Raw genomic sequence first — 14,548 nt, forward strand, 5'->3', positions numbered from 1 at the left:
TTTTTGTATGTAGATGAAGATTATTTAACAAGGACTGGATCTAGAGTTTTGTTAATGTCCCCAGCTACCAGGGGTGAAAGTAGTTTAAAGGACTTACCAGTACACCAGAGTCCTGAGTGGGGCATGGCCTCAACGGGAAGAGGTGTGGCCTCAACAGGAAGAGGCGTGGCCTTTCAAGATTTAAAGGCCCTGGGACTCCGGCCGCTGCGGAGCTCCAGGCCCTTTATATCACCGCGGGAGCCCTGCTGCTGCTACCCCAGGGCGGCAGGGCTCGGGCTAGAGCTGGGGTAGCGGCTGCAGGGCTCCGGAGGCGATTTAAAGGGCCTGGGGCTCCAGCCGCTGCGGGGAGCCCCGGGCCCTTTAAATCACCGCCGGAAAAGCCGTAGTGGCTTACTTTCACCTCTGCCAGCAACAACAATAGGATGGTGACCCATGTCATTTATACTTATAAAAAGTTTATGAAAAAAATTGGGATTATTCTGGTTTGGCCTGTAGAAATTGGCTAAAATGATTATAGAATTCCCTATTTCAGCCTTGAGGGCAGTAAATCTGTCCTTACTCTCAAACCTTGCACTTAGAATATTAACATGCAACTTTTTATATATTAGTATAGCAATGCCCCTCAGTTTAGAATTAAAGAAACTAGAAATTGAAAGGCCAACCCAATCTTTATTTTGTTTACAAGCTTCAAGTTCTGTCAGATGTGTCTTCTGGAGCATAGCAATGTCAACATTCTCTTTTTTTAAGCATTGAATATATAGTTTTTCTTGTAATAGGGTTATTAAAACGCTTTATCTTCCAGGAGACACATTTAATTATAGGAGCCATCATTGCTAAAATATACCAGATAAAATATAAAGTCACAGTGTGAAAAATGAGGAATTGCACATTCTCTTGAGAAGCATACAGTTCTTGCTTATCTAAGCTGCAAAAGTTACATAATCCAGTACATATTCACTGTACATGTCACTTCCCAGTACACATTCTACAGGAAAGGGAAGAAAATTCCCAGCATGGGAGGGTAACGGGAAGAAGGCAGAAAGCGGAATTAAATAAGTGAAAAAACAAAATGGAAAATAGAGTGGAGAGAGAAATACATGTAAGTACCTTACAATAAAAAAGGAGAATCTGTTTAAACAGTCTAAAATATACATTTGACAGTGTGGGGTGACTGGATCAGGTGAAATTTGGATATGCTCACAGCTCCTGGGACCCCAAACATTACAACTATAGTAATCACCTATATTACCAATAAAACCTTGATACATTAGTCAATAAGGAAGCACCATCTAATAAAGCAATGATATATACATAATTACTAATCAAATAATAGATAGTACATTGATGCGCCTTTCCCATGAGTATGTGTCTGGACCAGCCTGCCTGGGTGTGCAAAATTGCTCAGGGAATCAGTTGGGGCAGTGGAGAGAGAGAAAGGCAGTGGAGCCTGGGGAGCTGAAGTGGGCATGGGAGGCTGGGGGAGGCAGCGGGGGCCAGTGGAAGTAAATTGATGATAACCCTTTAATCCTTCAACCTCAATGAGAGAGAGAGAGAAAAAAAGAAGAGGACTAACATATCAGTATCAACTAGCACCCATCCACTTGTTTAGAACAGTCATATCAGATCTGAGCGAGCAATACATAAATTCCATAAGATCAGATCCTGGCATACATGTCGCTTCTTGTGACAGAGGAGTCTGTAGATTTTTTTGAGATATTTTTCTGCCTTTTGAGGGGAACTGAATGATACTATCTTCTTGCCATTCTTAATATGGAGTGTTGCCAGGTATTTAATAATATACTTCAAGGCCATTTGCCTAGCCAATTGTTTCACTTGGTTAACAGCTGCCCTCACTGCAACCACATCATGGACATAATCTTGAAAGAGCAGTATTTTAATTGCTGGTTCTCCCCATAACATCTCCTTTTTTGATCTGGATTTCTGCAATATAAGCTCCTTAGTGGTTAACTTCTAGAACTTCACAATCAATGTTCTAGGCCAATCTTCTGGAGCTGGCTTGGGGGTGAGGGCCCGGTGTGCTCATTCTATATCAAAACAAAAATTCTACTGGCAGATCCAACAACTTAGCAGTTTAGGGACAAATTCAGAGGGTTTACCTTTCTAGGTTACCTCAGGGATACCCACAATCCTGATGTTACATCATTGTGAGTGGCTTTCCAGATCAATTAGCTTGGTCTTAATAGGCTTGATATCATTACAGTTCTTCAGAACCTGTAATTACTGGTCGTTCTTCTTTGAAATCATCTTCCACTTCAGAAGTTCTGTGTTCAGCTTCTCCCATCAAGCTGATGGAGCATGCACTCTGAATCTCAGTCATGTTGATCTGTAGGGTGGAAACTGTAGATTTAATTTCAACAGTATCTGCAGCCACCTGTTGTAGTACAAGCCAGCAGCTGTGTTCGGGCTCAGGCACCATTTTGTTTGTAAAAGTGGGGGAGGCAGATTTCCTCTGTCTTTTTGGATGTGGAGAGGAAGATGCAGAGCTAGAGGGCATCTTGTGGGTTTCAGTAGTCAGGCACAATATTCCTTGAGGTTGGATGGGGGTGGGAGAGAGAGGTGTTAGGGGATGATGTTTTGGGATACCCCATGGGTGCTTCAGAGCTCAAGCAACCTGCATCCACTTTGGTCACAGTGCCCTTTGGTGTCCCCCAGGCACAAATTTTTAACACTAAGGTTAATTCCAGCTCTTTTAAGCACTTAGATTGCTTATGAGGGAGGGAAGTACTATTATCCCCATTTTAAAGATGGAGAACAGAGGCACAGAGAGATTAAGTCACTTGCCGATGGTCACATGGGAAGTCTGAGGTAGAGCAGGTAACTGAACCCAGTCTCCAAAGTCCCAGGCTAGCACCATCTTGCCCATCCTTCCTCTCTTCCTCTAGTTCACCATTGGAACAACTTATCTCATGTGATCCATTCTCTGTCATTTGAAGTCTTTGCATCAAGGTAGGAGGTCTTTCTAAAAAAGATACTGCAGCTTATGGGCACAGTCACAATTCTGTGCTTGTACATGCAGGAGATCAGACTAGATGATTATAATGGTCTTAAAATCTGTGATTCACTTAAACACAAACAGCTTTGAACACATGCTTAAGTCCATCCCTATTCAACAAATCACGTAAGCATGTGCTTAAATGCCTTTGAAATCAAATGTATGTCTACAATGAATCTGGGAGGTGTGAGTCTGAGCTCAGGTGAACAGATTTGTGGTAGCTCAGCTTGAGCTACAAGGCTAAAAATAACAGCATGGGTGTTGCAGTACGGGTGGTGGCTCAAGCTTAGACCCATAGGATTGGGTGGACTTGGGTGGCTAGCCTGAGATGGCACCAGTGCCACAAGTCCACCCTGTTATTTTTAGAGTACTACCTCAAGCTGAGCTGGCATGAGTCTGCCCACCTGTGCGGGGAATCACACCTCCCAGATGCAGTGTTGCTGTACTTAAGTGCTTTGCTGAATTGGGGCCTAAGACTTTGATTCAGGAAAGCATTTAAGCACATGCAAGTCCATCTCTGGTCAGTTATGCTCTTAGACGTATGCTTAACTTTAAGCACGAAATGGCTTAGCACATGCTTAAAGTCAAGCACGTGTTTAAGGGTTTTCCTGAATAAGAACTTTAGTGAACAGACTGTGCAAAATGTACTGTGTATGCACAGCATGATTTTTAATGGACCATAACTTGATAAACTCATTCTAGTGTTCTGAGATACTACTTCTCACTGAGGGCTATTTCTTTACAAATTGTTTAATACCTATAGTCAACTGTTCTGCTGATAGTGAAGTTAAAAAAATGCATGAATTTTTTTAATAATGTGGCAAGTGTATTTTCTACGCTCCTTGTCCTAAAAAATTGTTGAAATGCTACTGCTCAACCTTAAAAAAAAAAAAAGTATGGGCAGAGACCAAACTTGGTAAATTCTAGCCTGAAAGGTAAATGTGTTAGAAAGTTATATACCACGGTGAAGGGTTGTTAAAATGGAAAGGCTCATGTAACTTTAACTATAATTCAACTGTCGTAATGATTTGCTACTTTTAATATTGTTTTTAAAATATGTATTTTGAATGCAGTAGCCATTACAGTATATTGTAAAATGTAAGTATTAATTATGAAAGGCCAAGTTTTAACCTTTGTTCAACAGTTTGAAGTTTCTGACACAAGTGCTAACTTTTATAAATCATTTAAGGTTAGAGGCAATTTAATCAAAGGTTAAGGAGCTGATTTCATTTTCTTATGTATACCGCAGGTTATGTGAGGTACTTAATCTTGATCCTAGACATGTGCTGATTGCAGAAGTTATCTTCACAAACATTGGAGGGGCTGCCACAGCTGTCGGGGATCCACCAAATGTGATTATTGTTTCAAAACAGGAAGTGAGGAAGGCGGTATGTATTGTAATCCATTGTGTTACCTAAAAATAGGTACAGATGTGGGTTTATTCAGTAGTTTAGATCTTTTCTTCCCACAGAGATCCATATAGGGGGAAAAATGCACCTATTCTCTTCAGCTATTTTATCGTTAGTGCTATTGGGTAGAGCTGGGTGAAATTTTTCAAACCAGAAATGTGTTGAACAATGGCCTTATTTCAGAAACAATTTTGTCCCCTCCACATTTTTGATGTAATCCAAAAAGGAACTCGCCCACCATTTTGGGGATATTTTTTTACCCCACCCCCCTTTTCAGGGGCAAAATGGAAAAAGGAAGGACGGGGAAAAAAGGGCAGAGGCAGGTGAGAAAATGGGGAGCAGGAGAATTGAAATTGCTTGGGTTTTTAGTGAAGATTTCCCCCCAAAATCTCAAGTAAACAAAACAACCCTATAGAACAAAAGTGATTTTGAAATTTTTGAAACTTGTCACAAAAGAAGCGTTACTATATTTCAGTCAGCTCTGCTGTTGGATAATGCAAACTATGAGACTGCTTTGTCAAGTGTGGGATCTGGCACAGAATTGCAAACCTCAGGTGTTGTCAATTATTGTGTAGTTTTATTGGAGACACAGAGAACAGGTGACCCCCCCCCTCCCAGCATAGGCCTCAGCTTGCTGCTAGCCCCTACCCAGAGTGCAATGGCTTGAGAGGTTTTAACTTCCTACCCGAAGCTCCAGTATTAAGAATATAAGTTTCATTTTGCTGGCTAATTGAGGTCAATGAGAAAAGTAATATGATCTATGATGTACTGCACAGTAGGAGCTCCAGGCATCTGATCTTGGAACTTCTTTATTCACAGCTTCCCGTTGAACGCAGATGCCTTTTCCTTCCTTTGAGGGTGTGTAGAGCCCCTGTTCTCAGATTTTGGGAAGAGCGGAGAGTCATGTGGCTCTTCTACACCTCCCATTATAGCTCCCTTTGTTGAGAAGGAGAAGTCCCTTTGACCTCCCACATTTGTTTCGTAAGTGGGGAGTCACAGCTCCTTAGCCCCACTTCATCATGCTCTTTTCTAACTCTCTCTCCTTCCTCTTTGGATGGGGAGAGATTACCTCTCTGCTCACTCTGATTACTATAGTCTTTTGGGAGGTGGGGAGACTGGTGTATCCTCAGTGCACTCACAATCTCTCTCTCTCTCTCTCTCTCTCTCTCAGGACCTTGGTGTTTTGAAACAATAGGATGAGGGTGTTCTCTTCAGTGGCTGAGGCCCCCATTGGCTCTAGCCCTGTGATGATGTAGGAGTCTGCGTGGGTGGATTGGTTGTTAATGACATTCATAATGTCTGCATCCATGGGATATGGCTCTAGGCTAGCCCCCTTGGCATACCCAAGCCCTCCATGGAGTAGTGTAGAGCCATATCCCTGGATGCAGATACTATGAATGTCATTAACAACCACCCCACCCCACCCATGCAGACTCCTACATCATCACAGGGCCAGAGCAATAGGGAGCTCAGAGAGGGATTCTAAACAATATGAAAGGAACTGTCCCTTCCAGAGCTCCCTCTGGGATGGAGTGGTTCTGCCTACAGTAACCGGCACTCTCTAGCCCATAGTTTATTTGGTACAAAAACTCTAAAATGTGTACATGATACTCTTTTCTGTGGCCAAGCCTTCTAAATCCAGAATAACTTTGCAAACATAAATAAAGAAATACCACATAGTATACTGCTTACAGTGTCAAAATAAACTTTGCAGAGTAGAGAGGGAATTGTTATATAAAGCTCTAACTTTAAATTGGTTGTGTATAGCTCTTAATTATCAATTATGTCCATGTTGCTATACCAATAAGGTCTGTTCTAATTAACTGGATTGTTCTTCAGGGGAATAACAATGTACATTTTGAGAAACATCTTTCAAAGCCATAGTATTTAATAGATGAAGTTTACCTTCAAAAACATCTGAAATGTATTAGTAGAAAATCACAGTCTAGTCAGATAACTTCAGAGAGCCTGTGATGTTCCTGGTATTCATTGGGTGGTGATTGTGGTCATTAAACTACACATGTGCAATTATTCAGGCCATCTACTATAGATGAGAGTAATTTGTATCTGTCATGAACTGCATTTTCTCTAATATTCAGAAAGTCTATAAAAGTTTAACATTATAACTGAGGAAAACATTTAAGCAACCAAATTCAAGGACAATAATGTTGTATTCTTTTTTGGATAGTATTTTGATAAATTTAGAAAGACCCAGGTTTCTAAATGCCTACTGTATGTGATATCTTAGCAAATTCTGCATTTATGACTCCAGCTTAAACAAAAATATTGAAAAACCATTCAAATACTTTCACTTTTTGGATTGTTTTTAAATCTATATCATATTAATGAAATTAATACTTAGAGTAAATTAATGAGGGAAATCCTGCAAAGCCTTATGGGAGTAATCCTTATGCCTTTTTTAGTCTAGTTGTCTTTACTAAAACTGCACTCAGCAGTCATAATTACTTATGTGAGTCAGGTGTATAGGATAAAGCCCAAGAATCTGCCTAAAAAGTTTAGAACTTGCATACTATATTTGTACCAATTAAATGTGTTATCTTTTAATAAGTATTTTAATATAAAAAAACCCCAAACATAGTAAGTTAAGCCACTTTCATGTAATGTTACTGAAACTTTTAAAATTAATATTTTATTTCTATATTTTCCAAACAGCCCCTCCTTCCTCTGTTATCAGTAGCATGGACTGAGTGTTGTCACTGTAGAGACTTCTGAATTTTTCTCCTTGATATTTTCAATGAAATTCCTCTACCAGTTTTGCGTTTCCCTTTGAGTCACTTCTGAGGGAATGATTAATGCCTCTATTGTCCAATCCACAGAGAGCTTACACAAGTACCCCCAGCATATTCTTGATACTGTCTAAACAGTAACAATATTACAGCTTTGCAATCATCACTTTTTTCTCTCATGTGGAGATCGGTTAGGAAACCGCTGAGATGTTTATGGCTAAGTTTTTATTTTATATTTGTGCAAATGGTGCATGAAAGTGAGAAACTCTCAGAATCCTCCTTGCCACTTTGGCTGTAAAAATACAGGCTCGTTCTGAACTGCGGTTGATTTCAGTGGAGCTGCTCACATTCTTAAAATTACATGTCTAAGTGATTTGCTGCACAAGGATCATCACGTGTGTTTGTAGCTTAAAGTTTGTGGATGTAGCAGGAAGCAGAGCAGTTTAATAGATTAAGCATAGGGCCAGACACTTGTGAGTTAGATTCCTGGCTATGCCAGTAAGGGCATATCTGTACGAAGAGTTAGTGCACAGCAGGGTGGAGTGCAAGGTACTCCAGCATGCCTTGCACTAACTGTCCATGTGGACCCTGCTGCTGGGCCCTAATTGTTCCCTCGGGTGCTTTCCATACTGCTGTAGGTCAGTGTGCACTAGGGAACTGTTAGTGCTCAGCAGCAGGGTTCACACAGAGAGTTAGTGAGTGGCACGCTGGAGTGATGTAGATTTACACGCCGGCTTGCTGCGCACTAACTTGCTTCTTTGATGCAGGATGTTAACAGGAGAGAGAATTAAAGTGAAAAAGAATGGAAGGGAGAGGATCCAGCACAAAAAATTTCCCCTTTTCTAGGGCTGAATCCATTGCCTTGTGCAGCCATTTCAAAGTGGGCATAAAACACTAGAATTCTGATTTGGTAGCATTTTGAACTCACTCTGCACAGGTGTGAATGACTACACAAGGAGCAAGGGAATAGAGGGTCTGATCCTATGTATATGTGGGAGTGGAGGACACACACAGTAAACAGAGGCCTTAAGGAAAGGTTGGGCAACAAAAATTCTCAGCATCTCCTAATGAGTTTATCAATTTATTAAATATATGATGAGATCCCTTGTTATGGCCATATAGCAAATCTTTCTTGTTTTGTGACCAAAAATAGGATAACATTATTAAATTAGTTCTAGAAAACAGAACATTTTTAATACTTTAAAAAAACTCAGTTCATTTTTATCTAGTTTGTCTGTTATGGTGTACTCATCACTGTAGTAGTATTTGAGACTATAGAACTTTCATAACGATGCATAACTTTATTATACAAAATGTATAGGTGTAGGGTCATCACAAAATTGTCATTCTTTGGATTCAAAAGATATCATTTACTGTGATGCATTTATTGGTTATAGGTTATGATAAAGTTAGCATTTGTGGTCTATAAATAAAACTTACTTGTAAACTTGCAGCATTTATGACTGAAGCTCAAAAGAAAATACTTTGTATTAGACTGTAAAAGTATTTTAAGCAATACAGATTGTAAAATAGTGGACCATAAATTAAGGTGGCCACCTAATTCAGAGGAATGTTTTTGCTGAGTTATTGTATAATAGTTCTATAAAACTTCCAATTGCTTTATAAAACGTAGGATCTTTCCCTTATTTGCACCTTTGCCGTGGTTTCTTCTCAGAAAAATCGGAGTGATTGTGTGAACGCCATGCTGCTTAGTGCTGATGCGTAGTGGGGCGGTCACCCTGCTCCCGTTAGGAAGAGATTAAAAGCAGCCAAGGAAGGCTGGTTGGGTAAACAGCCACATGTGTGGCCACACCCAATTAGGGTCCAGCTGACCCTGATAAAAGGGCAGGCTCAGGGAGTGATAGAACACTCTAGCTCTATTTGAGGAGCAGAGAAGACTAGGCTGCCTGGGAGAGCAAGCAGGGTACCTGAGGCAGAGTAGGGCTGGGGAAGGGCAGGGAGAGCTGAGGAGCTTTGGCCTGGTGGGTCCCCAGGTTGAGGCCTTGCCAAAGGCCAGGGAAGGTACTAGGGAGGCAGCTGGGGCTGGAAAGGCAATTGGTCCAAACCCCCTTGCCGATGATGAGTGGCCACTTCAGACTGCAGTTTGCCCCTGAGGGAAGGGGCTAGATGAGGACTGGCAGTGGGTCACTGAGGTGAGGTGGGCTTAAGGGTTTGGGGTTCCCTAGGGAGGGGAGACCCAGAGTGTTGGGGACACTGCTGTGGGGCAGCACCCTAAGGTAAGGGGCACCAGGGTCCGGGAGGGATGTAGGGCCTGAAGTGCTATAAGTGGTGGAGATCAGGAGAAAGCATGCACTAGTAGGAAAACACCGGCCAGCAGGAGGCGCGCCAAGGCTGGAACCGAGCTAATTCCCGGATAACCAGCAGGAGGCGCCGCGGCAGTGAGTGCCTGCCGTGCTACATGATGTCATAAGCTATTTCTTCTCTCGCGTTCAGGAGAAGCTATGGATCTTCATCATTGTCTAATTTAAATATTTTCTTCACTTAAATTTGTTCAGTCATTGTCGCTCCTTTTGCACATGGGAACAGGAACTTCTTCTCATGCCAGGATCAGTGTAGAATTCAGTCTCTCTGAGTTAGATGGGAGAGAGATCCAAAGCAGAGCTACAAGCAACAGCCTTTTTTTAGGTTTTGAAGTAGTTTTATGTTGTTAATATTCAATGACACAGCAAAAATATTTGACACCAAGACTTTAAAATCAGATTATTCTGGTTATTAACTTATATTTTGCAGTTCAAGTCAAGCCTGGTTTAGTAGTCAATATTTTTTCCTAAATTTATGGTCATGTAGAGATTAATTGTTAACACTATAAGAAAGAGGGGATTCCATGCTGCCGTATGGCAGGCGGCACGGGTTCTTCGAACACTAGCAGTTATTGAGTTAGTGACTGTTAAAATTAGTCCAGGATGGAAGTACCAGTTACAAAGAGGGAAGTAGAGGAAGGTAAGATGGTATTCAGAACTGTGTGTTTTAGGTCCAATATCATATGACTCGCTAGCAACAGAAAATGAATGTTACCTTCTGCAATCCGTGTAGCTAACGTATTTTGTAGACAGGGTTAAATGTGTAGACATGGTTAATAACTTTGAAAATGTACTAGCTGGTTGTAGTCAATTTTAGGTCCATTAAAGGTATTAAACAGGAACACACTAGTGGTTTAAATGTGTTAGATGACACTTGTTTGATCACGGCCTCTTAGGCATGGCCATGGAGACTTTATTTTGGTTGTTTCTTGTTGCTCTTGAAATATAAAATAAAGGCCATTCTCAGTGAAAGCACAGTATTTGGTTGCTCCTTATGTAAGGAAAAAAACAAACTAAATTTTCAGTGATATCTTGCAATTATTTCTGCTCTTGGTCATTCAGAAGACATTAGACCATAAAACAATACCCAGGCCAGCAGTGCTGTTTTGGCACTGGTCCAAGGCTTAAGTCTTGGATTGTCATATTTAAGTGTAATTTTCTCTCTCTGCCTTAAAACTGAAGACTTTTTCTCAGAAAGTTTTATGTGCAAAGAAGTAATTTCACACCTCCATAAGCAGTGAGAAGAAAACATGTCAGATAACATGAAGATAGTGATATATTATTTCAGGAAAATAGCGTGTTCCTGTATCTCACTATGAAATAGAAACATTTGTAGAAATTTGTGCTTAAATACAAGAACAGATGCCCATCTGCTTTCAGTTTTGGAGTTGCAGACAATAGAACCTGTAAGCTGTAATCACCCTAAAACAAAGCCTTAAGGATGCCTTTGCAATCTGGAAAGGTTGGGCTATTTCACAGAATCAGTAAGGCCCCAAGTTAAGGATATTTTCAGCACCACATAGCATTTGTCTGACATACTGAAACCTCTTAGATAAAAATTATTTCTAGTCTCTATTGTGCAAGTCAAGCTATTTGAGCCAATTGTGTGAGAATAATATTTATGAAAATTCATGGAAACTTTGCAGTGTGCAGTAGACACATTAACCATTTAAACTGTGTTCAGAGATATAAATAATAAAAAAGTTAGAAGATAATTTTTCACTGACTTGTATGCCCAATATAATTATTTAGATGAGTAAGTGGTCTGAATGGTGGCCCTGGCTATATAGAAGTGCAGGGGAGAAAGGGGACATGATGTGCAAGGTATGTGACTGGTAGAGGATACAGGCTCCGTAGGGATGCTACATCCCCTTCCCATGCAGAGGGATGAGGAGGTGATGGGGAGTGGGTGGAGCCTTGAAACTACCCCCTTTTGCACCCATGGGTGCAGCTATGCTACCATCTTGGGTTGCAGCGAGTAAACCCCTAGTGCAACATATTCCCTCCACAGAGCAGCAGAGGGATTTAGTGGGAGATTGTGACTCCCTATATCACAGTCCCCTCCTTGGGTTGCTCCAGGGGCAGTGCAACAATGCATTACTCCTATGTTGTGTTCTGAGGTGAAATCCAGACCAATGAAGGGTTGTTATCACTTGCCCTGTAGTCCCAAGTGCTTTAAGTGCTCTGTTGCTGCAGCTCCCCTGTGGGAGCCTGGACTGCTCACAGTCAGCAACAAGCATGCACTCTCTGTCTGTATGCTGTGCAACCCTCATCGAGCACTCTGACATCAGCAGTTTGCCTCCTGTAGCAACACAGTCACTCCCTGGTTTCAATTAGCTTTGATTATACCTGGTGAAATGACCTCAATATACCCCCAGTCCCAATTTTTCCCCAAACCGTGTGCCCTGCAATGTCCAGCCCTTTCCTGGAACATTCAGAGGAATACTAAACTTGTTTGCTCCTCTAAAGAGGCAAAATGCACAGCTTATTAGTGTAACTGAAGTAAACAGTCACTTCAATTCAAACACAGCACTGGGTTGCTTTAGATTAAACAAGTTTATTTAATTACAATGACATAGGTTTTAAGTGAAATCAAGTATAAGGGATAAAGACTGAAACGATTACAAACAAATAATACTCAAAATGTTTTCTAATGCTACGACTTTAACAAGCTATTGTCTAGGTATCAGGTAAGATTCTTACCACACACTTCTTCCAGCAAGATGACTGACCACCCCTCTCTCTGGCCAGGATCTCTTCGCAAGTTTCCTTTGTCATCTTAGGTGAAAGATAACTTGGGGTTCTTTGCCCCTCTCTTTCATAGTCCAGTGAACTTTTTAAATGGATTCTTCTGGAGGTTACCGCACAAAATGAAGTTCATTCAAGCTGTGAGAGAGGAGACCGGGAGTCTGGTGGTGAAGGAAGCCCCATGCTGCTTTCTTCCTCCACGGGTGTCTGCTATAATGCAAATTGATCTGTTCCTGTCCCCTCCAATGCAAATGAATGGCCACTTGACATGTGATTGCCAATAGACTCCAATGACACCTGTCTGGAAGTGTCAACTCATCCTTTGTCTGGGAGAAATCTGTTTACTCACTCCACGGACTTGTCTGGTAAACACATTTTAGTCCCACACATCCTTCACATTTGTACGATCCCATGGGCTTTTACTGTACATATAACACACAAGAATATTAATAATCAGTGTGTTATTACTTTTTCAATGATACCTTACCTCAGGGGTTCTCAACCTTTTTCTTTCTGAGACCCCCCCAACATGCTATTTAAAATCTCCATGGCCCACCTGTGCCACAACAACTGTTTTTCTGCATATAAAAGCTAGGGCCAGTGTTGGGGAGTAGTGATCAGGGCAGTTTCCCGGGTCCCTCCACCATAGGGGGTCCTGCAAAGCTAAGTTGCTCAGACTTCAGCGACAGCCCTGGGTGGCAGGGCTCAGGGCCATGGGCTTCAGCCCCATGCGGTGGGGCTTTGTCTTTCTGCCCTGGGCCTCAGCAAGTCTAATACCGGCCCTGCTTGGCAGACCACCTGAAACTAGCTTGTGGCCCCACCACGGGCCCTAGACCACGGCCTTACCTGACACACATCAGATCAAGTTTGACATTAATGAATACACTGAACTGATCAGGCCAGCTGAAAATCTCTACTAGATCTCAGGGAGTCCCTTTTTCTCTGGCATTGGGATGTTCTTAGATTACACCCTAACATAGAGTTTTGTTGCCTGCAATTCCTCCACACCCATCTTCCTTCTGCTTATATCTTCAGGGAGGAGGTAGTATTCTTCTTCCTAAGAAATTCAGAGAATGTCAGTTGACTGCTGGGCAAATCTTGCTAAATTTAATCTTGCTTGTTTTTTCTGATATTACTTGGTATGGCTGCTGCACACCCAGTCCTGAAAAGTGTCCACAGTGTCGAAGGGAGCTTGGAGCATCAGACTTTACGCAAAGTATGAAGAAGATAGCAAAGGAAACTAGCCAGTGGGGCTGGGTGTTGAATTGCCTGTCCTCTTCTCAAAAGATTTAAAGAATAAGCAGGGTTGATAGGAGAAAGTTTTGGAGCTGAACAAAACCCCGAAATTCAGCCCAATTACTGAAACACTCTGCGCAGCTTGAGTAGCAGCTGTGATGGAATACCAAGAAGATGCAAATAATTTTCCTCTGCTGATGTTGTGCACAAATCCTTACTTCTGAGACTTTTGTGTGTCAACTCTTGTGCCCTGTGCCTAGTCTTGAATTTCAAAGAGTATAAATTGACACTGTCCCTTCAAAATAAGTATCTGTATGCACAGCCCCATCTCAGTTCAATTTCTTTCAGCTGTCAATCAAACTTGAGAGCTGCTTATCAACTTCAGCATTTTATTTTTTTTTCCTGATTGCTATGCTTTTCTTTTTCACATAAGAATTTAATTTTGAGGGTTTCATATAAAGGTATTTCTTGTACTGTGTTTTTCTGTTGAGAAGTTTCTGCATTGTTACAATTGATGATAAAACTTTTCAGCACTGGTGCAGACATCCAAAACCTAGAGATGTAAGAAACTTTGTAAATCAAAGTCTAAGGCCTGGTCTCTGAGGTACCATATTCTTTATCTTTGCCATGTTCCCATAACACATGACTCTGGTCTAATCCAATCATCAGAAATAAAGGTGTTTTCTGTGCGTTTTAGGTCCCCCTTTCTCCTTTTCATTTTAAAAGTAGCAAATAATGTAAGTGCCTTTAACTCTATCTCTTTCGAGAACTCCTATCAACAGGATCCACCAAAGTGCTGTCTTTCTTTGCACTGAGATAGATAAATTGCTGTCAGTGCTATGAAAAGTCTCAAGTGCATTACATTCTGAGAGTCTGTTGAAAACTGAAAGAATTGGACTTATTCCAGTAGCTCTTGGTTAGGTATATTCTGATCATCTCTCCTGTTTTACTCCTCATGCAACTGTGTCCCAGTCATTGTATTATCCTGGGAATGAGGATTATTGGTTTGTGCAGCATCAAAGTGCATACAATTCAATCCCAGTCATACTCCTGGATCTCTTCAGATTATATAGG

General features: G+C 41.4%; 1 protein-coding gene across 1 annotated transcript in view; it reads left to right on the forward strand.

Annotated features, from left to right (window-relative positions):
* OCA2 (OCA2 melanosomal transmembrane protein) overlaps positions 1 to 14,548 on the forward strand; it is a 297,856-nt gene that overhangs the window by 130,859 nt on the left and 152,449 nt on the right. The window contains exon 13 of the mRNA XM_065423234.1: positions 4,263 to 4,401. Within this exon, the coding sequence (XP_065279306.1) occupies positions 4,263 to 4,401 (139 nt within the window). The remainder of the gene's footprint in view (positions 1 to 4,262; positions 4,402 to 14,548) is intronic.

Source organism: Emys orbicularis, chromosome 1 (genome assembly GCF_028017835.1).
Source record: "Emys orbicularis isolate rEmyOrb1 chromosome 1, rEmyOrb1.hap1, whole genome shotgun sequence".
Taxonomy (NCBI): Eukaryota; Metazoa; Chordata; order Testudines; family Emydidae; genus Emys; species Emys orbicularis.